This window comes from Calonectris borealis, chromosome 1, assembly GCF_964195595.1.
Source record: "Calonectris borealis chromosome 1, bCalBor7.hap1.2, whole genome shotgun sequence".
Classification (NCBI taxonomy): Eukaryota; Metazoa; Chordata; class Aves; order Procellariiformes; family Procellariidae; genus Calonectris; species Calonectris borealis.
The window spans coordinates 144850533-144862532 of NC_134312.1; the positions used below are offsets into that span (position 1 = coordinate 144850533).

Genomic DNA, 12000 nt, shown 5'->3' on the forward strand with positions numbered 1-12000 from the left:
GCTCTTAATAACATGCTTTAACTTTTGGGCAGCCCTGAAGTGGTCAGGCAGTTGGACTAGATGATCGTTGTAGGTCCCTTCCAACTGAAATAGTCTAGTCTATTCTATTCTAATCCAACCCCATCTGCTCACACAGGGTCAGCCAGAGCAGGCTGCCCAGTGCCATGTGTGACCAGTATCCCCTGCTCCCTACCCCTGGTAATGTGGTTAGCATAACTAACACCATTTTATGAGGCAAGCAGCCATTCTCTGTGACTAAGCGGGTCACATATTTGTTCCCTTTCCCTCATTATCAGGCCCTGAAGGTCCTTTGAACCAAGCAGACAAACCAAACAGATTTCTTCTTCCCCATCCTACCGGCCTCAAGGTTCCTGGGTGCCAGGCGGATTATTCTCTTCCTTACTAGCCTTGAAGGTCCCAGGCACCCGGCCAGCCAGGCGGTGGTGATGGCTCCGTCACAGAACAGGGAAGCATGACAGCATACAGAGCACTGTCCATAAAATCAAGCGGTTACAAGGCCTAAGTGAGGAACTTGGACCTGAGCTGCTGATGGACGGTGATACCCAGGACCCTCTGGTGGCCAGGGACGCCTCCACCATCGTCTGTGTCCTCCAAGGATTGAGCGAGTGATTCATATTCTTTTATATGTTTTTCAAGTCTAGATTATGATTGTTATATTGACCCAGCAAACCATGTATTAAGATTTGGCCTCGCAATGACATCAGCCAGCTCCCTCAGCACTCCTGGGTGCATTCTGTCAGACCACATAGTCTTATGTATGTTCAGTCCATTTAAGTGTTCCCTAACCTGATCCTCCTCCACGGAGGGTAAGTAGTCTTTGCTCCTGACTTTCCCTCTGGTCTCAGGGATCTGGTAGTTCTGAAAGCCAGTCTTTCCAGTAAAGACAGAGGCAAGGAAGGCACTGGGTACCTCGCGCTCTCCTGTGTCCTTTGCCACCAGGGCCCCGGCCCCATTTAGCAGTGGGCCCATGTTCTTCTTGGTCTTCCTTTTACTATTGATGTATTTGTAGAATCTTTTCTTGTTGCCCTTCATGTTTCTTGCCAGACTCAACTCCACTAACATTTCCCACTAACTCTAGTGAGAATTTTGGGAGGAAGCATTGGTACATGGATATAGTCTTGCAATTAATTAATCAATAGTAAAGCAATGGTTAAATCACTGAAATGATCAAGAATGAAGAACTACAGAAAAACCTTTAATTTTCCAATCCTCCAAACGCTATAAACAAACAATATAAATCAAAAGACAAGATGAGGTACTCAAGCAGATGTCTGGTAATATTCTCCACTCTGATTACTACTTTCACTACCATTATCATTTGTTTTCAAAAAATATTTTCGAAATCACAGTAGTCCTATACAGCACTACTTCTCACCTAACTTAATCACTCAGTTACGTTTCCATCTTATTTATGAAAAAGATGAGAAAGAACTACATGCGAAAAGAAACAAAAATACAAAGAGGAAACAATTCACTTGAAAATAACAAACTATTTTGCTCTTGCTTTTGTCATAGTTCTGCTTTAAAAGAAATTGGTTTAATCCTCAAGCTTTTTCTAATCACCTAATAACCATGGTTAACAAAAATGGTTGCTTCAGACATATTTTTTTTTCTATATTAATGCTGGCTTAATACTATTGATAACATATCAAGAGTAAATTAAACAAGCTGACAGATACTGTCTTTAAAAATACTTAATTCTGTATAAATCATTTTAGGAGTTTTTTTGGAGTCAGTTTATCTAAAAACAGACAAAGAATTTCAGAATTCACTGGATTTAGAATTAAAGAAAAAAGAAAAAACAAGAGAGACAAGAGTATCTAACACAGGGATTATGACTTCCTTCCATCAGGAAAATGCTTAACTAGAGTAGCATGTCAAAATACTGCCCCAAAAGCAAAGTCACCTGTTTTTATAGCATGCAGAATACAGCTTCTAAGGCAACTGCAGAACCTTCCTTTTTGCCCACCAGGACAGGTGAAAAGGTTACAGAACTGTAACACATCCAGGCTGATGATAACAATAATCACATCTTTGTACCTCCCAGAGTGCCTACCCTATCATGAGTGTTATTCAGGGCTAATTTAGTCGGGAAAGAAATGCCAGATTACTAATTCATATGGCCAGACACATATCGGATCATTTCTGTCAAAAATTAGCCCAAGTGCTACTACACTTCTAAAATGAAGAAAACTATGTTGGCAAATTTATCCTCTGTGGAAATTTCTACAGCAGCTGGTCTTTGAGAGATGCTCAATTAAAGCAAGGCTGATGGCTGCTGCTTGACAAATCAATTCAGAGGTGGCCAATACAGAAAAAAAGCACAAAAGCAACTATGAGAGCGCTGCAGAAAATTTGATGTTGGCATAATTAGCCAAGGAGCAGTCAAACAGAGAAACAGTATTGTAAAGCTGTGTATTTTTCTTAACAATCCTCAAAAAATGAGATATTCACTATTGTTTTGACAATGAAAAAACAAAAATGCATTTTTCTTCTTTTATATGACATAATATACTCATAAAAATTCATATTGTCAGTAAAACAGAAGGAAAAGATTCAAAATAAAAATATCAGCTAAAAAATATCTTTGAATTAGCTTATCAGTAGTCCACAATAGCATTTCTAAAAGTATCTATCAACCAAATACCAAAGGGAACTATTTACCTGCTGCAATGCCGGGTTATATTTACCTCTATGAAGTTGCTATCAAAAGAACTCCTAAGAGAAAGCCGGATTCAGGAAGACTGCAATTAGATAGCCCTAATGAAACTCCGAAAATAAAAGTGAATTACAAAAAAAAAATCCTGCTGCTGCTAAAATGGGTCATTACAACACCAAATTTCTCTTGTGAAGAACAGGATTATTCTCCTAAAGGAAAGAAGTGGGACACAGCTCCTGATAAGCAGCAGGAACTCTGTCCAGGTTGGCTATTAAGGTAAAGCCTATTGTTTATATAAAAAAGGCACACAAAGTCAAAGCTGTGCCTACCTCATCAAAGGTCTCTGTCATTTTTCGCATTACATCCTTCTTGTGCAAGCTTTGAAACATCTCTGCTGTTACCATGCCTAGAAAAGTAATGTTTTAAAAAGAAGTATTACTCCCTATTATATTAATCAAGTTCAAACCACAGTAAAGACTTTATTTTAAATTTAGAAATACCAAGAAAGGGGGACTCAAGCTGGTTTATCTCTGTTTACACAGGCAATATAAACATAGGGAGACACATAAATTCATTTATAGTACAAAATACTATAACGAAATACCAAAACTGAAATTCATATTTAGAGAAATCTGCCCTGTGCTGTATGGCATGGCTATTTTCTCTCTCCATCCATTTACTTCAAGGATTTACTAAAATTTCGCCCACTGCTAGTAAAAGACTCCAAAACATTTCCTGTAAGAGAAGGCATATTAGTTGAAGACCTGGAAAAAAAATTGAAGCGTAAAAGGTGCATTCTAGCTACTTAAATACACTCAGAAGTTTCAAACTAACAGAATAGTCTTCTTAAAACTCTTACTTGCCATCCTGAAGCATTTCGCTAGCAAACTGTCCTCAGAAGTCACTGTGTCTCAATGTTTGTTATGAAATAGAAAGCTTCACAACCCTCTGGTAAAAGTAACCGCAATGAGGCAAGAGATTGCTTTTCTAGCCACCAAAGCAGGAGCTTAATTCGCTAATTGTTTATTTTTAAACAAGGACACTAGCAAAACAAAAGATACCAGGAAATTACAAAACAAATGGCAACTGAAACACTGGATTTTAATCAGAACTGTCATCAAAACCATCTTCCCTATGTGGGGATTCTGCAAAGCGATGTGACATGCCACTTCAGAAGCCTGACCTTGCAAACCATGTTCAAATACAACTCTGAGAGTTGGCATGCTGTAAACGCAGAGTCAAAGAATTTAACAGCAACATTCTTTGCTATTAGTCCTGCCCATCTGGAGTTTGTCTTAATGAACAGTACAGGTTATAAGTACATGATTTACTGGAGAGAAAAATTCCGTTTTAGAAAGCACACTTCAGACTACTTTCATCCACAGGCAATGGAAAGGGCTGCTAAGAGGGTAAATTACCTTGACAGCCTGAGCACTGAATGAAGAAGTTGATCAGATCTAGAAGTGCCACATTTCTGTCTTGTTTATAAGCTTCAACCCAGTCATCTACTACAGACTAGAACAGATTAAAGAAACTCATTAGTCAGGAGTTGAACACAGCATGCTGCACTCCATTGAGAACATCCATAATAAAGATCCAAACTAACATTGTTTCATCTCCATTAAAGTATAAAAATGAAAATAAACTCCACACCATTTTGTTCCATTTCTAATAGTACATGCAAAAGACTCCATCTGGGGCAAAATGAAGTCTTGAACTGCTCATTCACAAGTTCTGCTCTAGGCAATGTTGCCATTCACAGATGCTTTGCTCCATTAACAGGGAAAATAACCACAGCTTTAATAAATTTAACATGCAAAAAACAAAACGTGGTCCTCCTGATTTCTTGCCAGCACTGAGGTAACAGTTTCATTTTAAAAAAAAAAATAACCAAAACAAACAAAAAAACCCCCACCAAAACAAAAAAAAACCCCACCCACGTTTAACCTCTGCACCATCTAATAACTAATATTAAATTAATATTAGCAATTGTCCCTGGCAGTGCTCTTCTCTAGCACCCGGTTTGTGAAGAAGGCTGAAACAGTTCACGTACTACACTTAAGCTAAAAAACAACTCCAAATCTCATTTCTAGGGCAGCACAGCTTACAGCCTGTATGTGACACAGGCCTGCTGGAACAAGCCATCCAGGCTTCAACCCACCTGTAGTACCAGACAGGTCTAATGAATTCTTGGACTCAAGCTGCTGCCTTTCCAAGCCCTTCACATCATGCTCCGGACAGCAGAAGCTGAGCTCTTCAGGGAGCTCTTCTGAAGTTAACACAGCTGTAGCATGGCAAAAGTCCATCCATCTTGGAAAAACTAAGGTCTCGCATCCAAAATATAAATGTACTTTTCATGTGTGCACACACACACTTTGCTTACAGACACTACATACTGGAGACATATGTATTACCCTGTATAAAAATACTTGGGGCTCCAGATTGCGATCATTCATACACATATACAAACATAATATACACATACACTCACAGAATATGGGGAGGTGGGCTTCCTCACACTGAAGAAAGTTACTAACTATATAGATGCACAGGGAACCTGACTATTATGCAAACTGCCGTCAAAGTGCATTAGAATGGAGGTAAAAGAAAAATACCAAAATGCAAGTTCCCAGGGGGAAAAAAAAAAAAAAGGCCTGATTTTCAGAATCCTGAACAACCAAAATTTTCTACTGACGAACCTTTTCTGTATTTTTTAAAATAATTCTCTTTTCATATGTTCAGACATTGCTTTAGGAAGACTGGTTTACGTACATATTTCCTTCCTCTTTTTAAATATCTGACAACTACTTTTTCACTAATTTCTTGAAGATGCATTCTTTTCAAGAGCCATGCTCATATTCCAATCAAATATGTTTCTTCCCTGCCTATGCCAAAACAGAACAAAATTTCAATGCTCCAGAGTATAAACTGAAATGACCACTGTTTATCCATCTTCCCTCCACCAACTCTTCTCGGAATTCAGAGCTAGAAATACCTGCATGGCCCGCTTCCCCATGCTAACCACTTCAAACAAGGTAACTGCCTCAACCACTTCGCCATTCTGCAGCTGGCTCACTCTTCTGCTACTGGAAGAATTTCTCTTTATGTTTTCACACTGTTCTCGGACCTTCCGTTTCTCTCTCTGAAACGAGTCAAGCAAAGCATGTGAGGAAACACAACACATAACAGTCATTCACAAATACATGAATTATCCCCTAATAACAAGGTTTTTTACTCTCATTGCAATGATTTCCCCAGGGTGCTAACTTTTAAGCTTCAAGGACACTGATAAAGCCTTATCAAGTATGACCATACTAGAAGGGAATGAAAAAAAGGATTTACCAGTTTGAATTTTTTCTCAACAATGAGTCATAAGCACAGGAAGGTGTAACAGGAAAGAAGCTTCTGAACAGTTGTGTACTACCTGGAAGGCATTTTTCAGTGGCAGCTGTAATTTCTGAAGAATAGACAGCAAGCACAGAAGCTCTTCTACATCTTTTCACTCACAGGGTAAACACACAACCTGCAAATTATCGTCAGCTGCACACAATGCACAGCTAAGGAAGAACATACGCTGAAATGAACTGACTGTTCAAAAGCCAGCATTGAGGCTCTGATGCCAATGGAATTTGGGCGTCAAGCTGTACCCAGTAACTAGATTTTAACTGCACTGTATTGTGATTGGTTTATGGAATACTCAATTTTGTAACAACTGAATGAGACAGAAAATAAATTCCGTAATTAAAAAAAAAAAAAAAAAAATCAACTTACTGGTGTTTTCAGGTTGCCATTTCTCACACAGCTGCTGTTCTGCACAGCAGACTCAGGCACAGCCTCATCACGGACAGCATTCTCTCTGAAGCGCAACAAATACATTGAAGGGGTTAGCAGTGAGAACACAGAACTACACACTTCAGCACAAACAACAGAAGAAAATAAAAGCTTTTTTTTTTTTTAATTAATTGTTTGGAAGTTATGTCATTTTGTTACTAAAACCCAAACAGCTAACTTTAAAAGTACAACAGAAATTTGGGGCCTTTTTCAAACTATTGGCTTTCCTGTAAGATATACAGATAATTAGAAAACTAGCAAAACTATCAAAGATATCAAGGAAGTAGAAAGTAAGTAAATGAAACAGAAAGCTGATGTTGACTTAAGGCAGCCTTTGTTGACTTAAGAGCTTTCCACCATGAATCAGTAACACAAGTATGCATTCACTTCGTGGGTGCTCTAAACAAAACAAGGTAATAACATTTGATGGGTCATTTAAAATGAGAGGAAGAAACTGCTTTACTTTGTCTATAAAACACACTGAAGAAAAAAGACACATCAGAAATTTCACTTGCAGGTCATTGCTAATATGATGGAGGAATAATTTTATAAAAAAAGATGCACCTTCTGGGAGATCTGAAGCCATACATTTATCTGCAATGAAATCATGCCACTTTTCATCATTCCCAATGCTAACAATATGCTTTGCCAAAGGTCATGTTTGAGCAGAAGAGCTGGATCCCACTTGTGCAGCAGGTCCAGTACTGGTAGCTGGCTGCTATGGCCTCCTTTTAAACTACGGTGGCCAGGACATGAAGCCAGTTGACTTGTACTATAAGAAGGCACAAAAAGAAAGTAAATATGAGTGTGTATAGTTACTTTCATTTCCATGATACTGCTTCAACAAGAGAGTGTACTAACACAAGTGACCACTTTACAAAGGAAAAAACAGTGTATTACACTGTCAGATATAGTCAACACTCCAATATCCAGTGTTGGCTAACCCCGACGGAGAATTAACTGCGCTATGGATGCAGAGCCAGCTCGACTCCAGCTAAGTTTATCAATGCCAGACAAGCACTGTTGTTGTTGTTGTTCTTCACAAGACTGTTTCAGTCAGACATTGCCTCTGCAAAGCAAATCCTGAGGCTGAATAGCATCAACTGCAGGACCAAGGTCTTGATGTTATTTTGTTAGTGAGAGCAGACAGAAGTGTTTATTTAAACACATCTCTGTTTACTTTTTGAATTTATTGGGACACTTCACTGTAAGCAAAGTAGAATTAGGCTCCAAAAGACTCCAAGAAAAATTCTATATAAATATAAAATTCTATAAAAATAAATCAAATTTCTAAATACAATTATGCAAATGCTTAACTTCCCTACAAGAAAAGTCCCATGAAAGTTAAATTCAATGAACATCTTTGTCATAGAAAAGTTCAAAATGTGCCACAGTGTTTCGCAGATGGAAGCTAAGAAAATAATTCAGGATGAACCGATCCTTACATCAGCTGTCTAGAGTTCTGCATGTTATAGAAAAGAGAGGGATGAACTACAGTTCACAACTGAATCAGCATGCTACAAGCAATAGTTTGCAACAGTTTTCAAACGTTTTCTTTGATTTGTAATTGCAAGCCACAGAGATTAAGTATCTCAAGCACCACCAGAGACTTCCTAGTTGAAAAGAAGCAGCAGACAAGATAGCAATATGTATTGCTTTTCTGATGCCAGTTAGCTCTCCCAGATTTTTCTACAGACCACAAAAATAAACAAAAAGAATCCAAACGTGTTTGTCAAGGAGCTGCTTCTCCTATGTGATTAAATCCTTTCACTCTTGATTTCAAAGCAGAATGCAACATTATGGGGCTGGACTAACATGTTCTTACTTGCACTGTTTCACTAGAACTACAAGTCAGATGCCAGCCAACAACGTGGTAACATGCATTACCTGTTTCTGCATCATACTCAACATAATGCTCAACGTGCTCTCAAACAATTTTCCTGAATCGTTTGCATGTACTATTTAGCAACTTACTCCATCCCATAAGAAAAATAAATGTATTGCATTTGATTACAGCAACTATAATTGAGTCCAAGTTGAATTAAAACATTTAAATAATGAAAAAATCAGAACTGCTGCAGGACAGTTCAGTCAAGTACTTGTCTGATCACGTACTGCTTTTAATATGTCTAGAATATACTTCTTTGAAGCTTTAACTCATGTGCCTCTTTCCCAAGAACACCCTGAAGGACGGCCCTACAGACGGTATCTACTGGCCCTGTGCTACCTACTTTGTCAGCTTATGCCAGGCAAAATGTACCTGTAGCAAAAGAGGCTCAACAAAGTAAGTGAACGCCTGGTATATAGAACAGCATCCTTACCAAAGCTCAGCAAAACCTGCAACAATGAGAAGACCGTTGATCTACAGCCTCCTCATATTGGGCTAACAATGCCAAGTAAAACAACATCCCTGTGATGAAACCAGTTAGAATAACTTTCATACATGCACTAAACATCTGTCTTAAACACTCAACAAATGTAACTAAGCACTAAATACTAATACTAAAAAGCCATTTAGTTTCTGAATTGTTTTGGTTATCAGTGCACCACAGCACGTAGCAATGCCACAGGAAGCACCGTGCTACAACAGACAACTTACACAAAAGGAGAGATTTTTTAAATCCAGATACTATCAATACTCATGTTTCTCCTTTCTCTTCTCTTTTTTCCTTTTAATACTGAGGTTTCCGGTAAGGCTATTCGTAAGGCAGGTACTTAAACATTTGCAGGAACTAGACCAGAGCCTAGAAACTGAACCCCATGAAACCACTTAGAAATCAAATGAGATTTTAATGGAGTTTTTATTTGCACAACTAAGTTTCTGTTGAAGAAACTGTTAAAAGAATTAAGACATCCTCTTCTCTTCTTGAGCAAAATAGGAACCACTGTACCTAGCTGAGGATGAAATGTGATCACTTCTGCAGCAATCCTTATACATAACTCCATTTAACATCTTTTCAACTATAGGAGTGCAACAGTAGGTTTCACAAATTTTGAAATAGGTTCTTTTTTTTGCTCCCCTCTGTTAGTCTACACCATTCTGAGCATTTTTGCATACCTAAATTCACTGCCTCATGCACTGGTAAGAAACAGTTCTCAGCCATTTACTTTGTTTCCATCAGCAATCAGTAAGAAAGCACGGGCAGAATTCCATTCCTATCTCACCCTAATTTTCACCTTTATACCCTGCTACATACAGCTCATAGACTTATTTTTACCTCACATTCCTGCCACAATATGGTCCTTTCACTAGCACTTGGGAGTATTACTGATGAGGTAAAACCCTTGAAGTAGGAAGGAAGCAAAGTCCTTCATCTAGTCCTCAAACACAATACTATGGTGAAAATTTCTGAATTCAGTTTTCTCATCTTAATAAACATTTAGAGCAGATTTAGTGACTCACACTTAAAAAGAAAAATACCTCTTTAACAAAGAGGTAACATATTCCTTTAGCTGTGTAAAAGGAACAATTAATTGATGTTACCGGAAGAATCCTACCTGTAGATTTTTAAAATTATAAATTTCAATACAGCTGCTTCATCTTTTAGAAGCAACATAAGAAGCTCAGCTAAACAACTGCCAGGTGCAACTTCTGAAACTAAGAGGCTGGCTTCAGATGAAACATACTAGAAAGGACATATGGGAAGCTATATTAATTGTCATCATGGAGTACGAGGAATACATCTCTCAGCTTTCGTTAGAGCTTAATGAAGCAAAAGACCTGGAGCAGACTTGCTCAGAAGGTGACAGGATCAGCAAAGATTGGGCTGCAACGAGTTCAAAGCATGCAACACTGGACATCTAAGAAGCGTCACTCTTTGAAACTAGATAAGATATGCCCAAATGTTTTAACTTTGCCTCTTATTTATTTATATCTGCTCTAGTAGAAGTAGAACTTCTAAATACCATTCTGTAAACAATGATATGAATCCATTTGGTTTATAGATCATCTAAACTGATGACTGAAAAAATACATTATGAAAGGGAGAAGACTTGATGTATCCCTGATAAAACAGCTATAAAGAAACAACGCCCCCTTCAATGCCAACAGGGAGACTACAGATTACTTAGCACTCTTCCCCCTCAGCATGCCCAAATTCACCACTGAAGTGAACACATGCATTGACTATGAATCTGCCCATTATTTCTTTCCAAAGGAGGTTCATTTGCACTGTAGTGAATAAGGCACAGAAAAGCTTGTAAGGCCAAGGTCCCTATCAAGCAGCATAAAACAGTACATTAAGAAGATGCTAAACAATACATAAAAGGGAATAAAGCGGGGAAATTAGTAACAAGACGTAGTGGCTTTTTACTTCCTTACCACCCACACATTGACATATTGTATGACACATTGTATACTGCCCCACTATCCACCGGGCACAAATTCAAGGGGCAGCACCCTAATTTACCAAGAAATTTGATAGACAATGTGTGTCACGTCTTACTTTTGGCTGGGAAGGTTACTGGCTGTGTTGGGCTCGGCTATCATTTCCGCTACATTATTTCAGCAGTGCAGACGGCAAGCTAACAGGATCAGCACCACTTCTGAGCAAACTTCACCAAGATCCGTAGCGTTAAAAACTTAACAAAGCTTTCGCTCTTGCGGGCGAAAAAGCAGCCAAAACCTGTCAAGAAAAGAAAACAGAAAGAGTTAATTCTAGATAGTTCCCCTAAAATCAAGTCAGAAAGTCCCCCGCAAAACCAAGTCGCGGAAGGGGATGCAACTTTGCGAAAGAAATTAATCCGAAGAGGAGAATTCGGAGGTGGGACCGCTGCACCTGGCGGGAGCCCTGACGAGGGAGGCAACCCGTACAAAGCCGCCGGCCGTCAGAGGCGCGCCCGGGGCCGCACGGCCCGCTTACCTTACCCTCCTCCCCCTCGGGCAGACCCCCGCAACGCCGGCGGCACCGCGCCCCGCTCTCCCCAGCGGCCCGCGCCCCGCACAGGCGGGCCGCCTCAGGGGCATCGCCGCCACCGTCGCCGCCCTGACAGGACGTAACGGGCGGCGGCGCGCCGGCCCGGGAGACGGGGGACCCTCACCCGCCCGTAGACGCACGCACGCACGCAGAAGTACAGGTGCGGGCTGGAGGCGGACGCGCTGGCTGCCGCGCCAGGGGAGGCGGCGGGGCCAGGCGGGGACAGGCGGGGCGCGGCAGCGGCCGCGGCCCAGGCGGCGGCGGGAGGAAGAAAGCGCGAGGGTGCGCGCGCGCAGCGCGGGGCCCACCACTCACCTGCCCCGGGGACGCGCGCCCCAGGCCCGAGCGCGCGCCGACACCGCCCCCTGACTCCCTCTCCTCCCGCTGCGGCAGCCCGGGCGCCGGCTCCGGCCTAGCGTCAATCACGGCCGTCCCTCCGCACCACCCGGCCAATCAGATGCGGGTATCGCTGTCACGTGCCCCATCACCGCAGGTGGGCGGGGAGACTCGCGGTGCAGCCGGTGCCTTAGGGCTTCCGTAGCGGCCGGGGCGAGGGCGGAAGGACACGCCTCG

General features: G+C 40.9%; 1 protein-coding gene across 1 annotated transcript in view; it reads right to left on the bottom strand.

Annotated features, from left to right (window-relative positions):
- Window positions 1-11095, bottom strand: part of LOC142073954 (cohesin subunit SA-2-like) — a 61216-nt gene extending 50121 nt beyond the window's left edge. The window contains exons 1-6 of the mRNA XM_075134294.1: window positions 10957-11095; window positions 6452-6536; window positions 6105-6137; window positions 5676-5822; window positions 4099-4195; window positions 3010-3086 (exon numbers count right to left, since the gene is read on the bottom strand). Coding sequence (XP_074990395.1) covers window positions 3010-3086; window positions 4099-4195; window positions 5676-5822; window positions 6105-6137; window positions 6452-6536; window positions 10957-11000 — 483 coding nt within the window. The 5' untranslated portion in view covers window positions 11001-11095. The remainder of the gene's footprint in view (window positions 1-3009; window positions 3087-4098; window positions 4196-5675; window positions 5823-6104; window positions 6138-6451; window positions 6537-10956) is intronic.
- Between the last annotated feature and the right edge of the window lie 905 nt (window positions 11096-12000).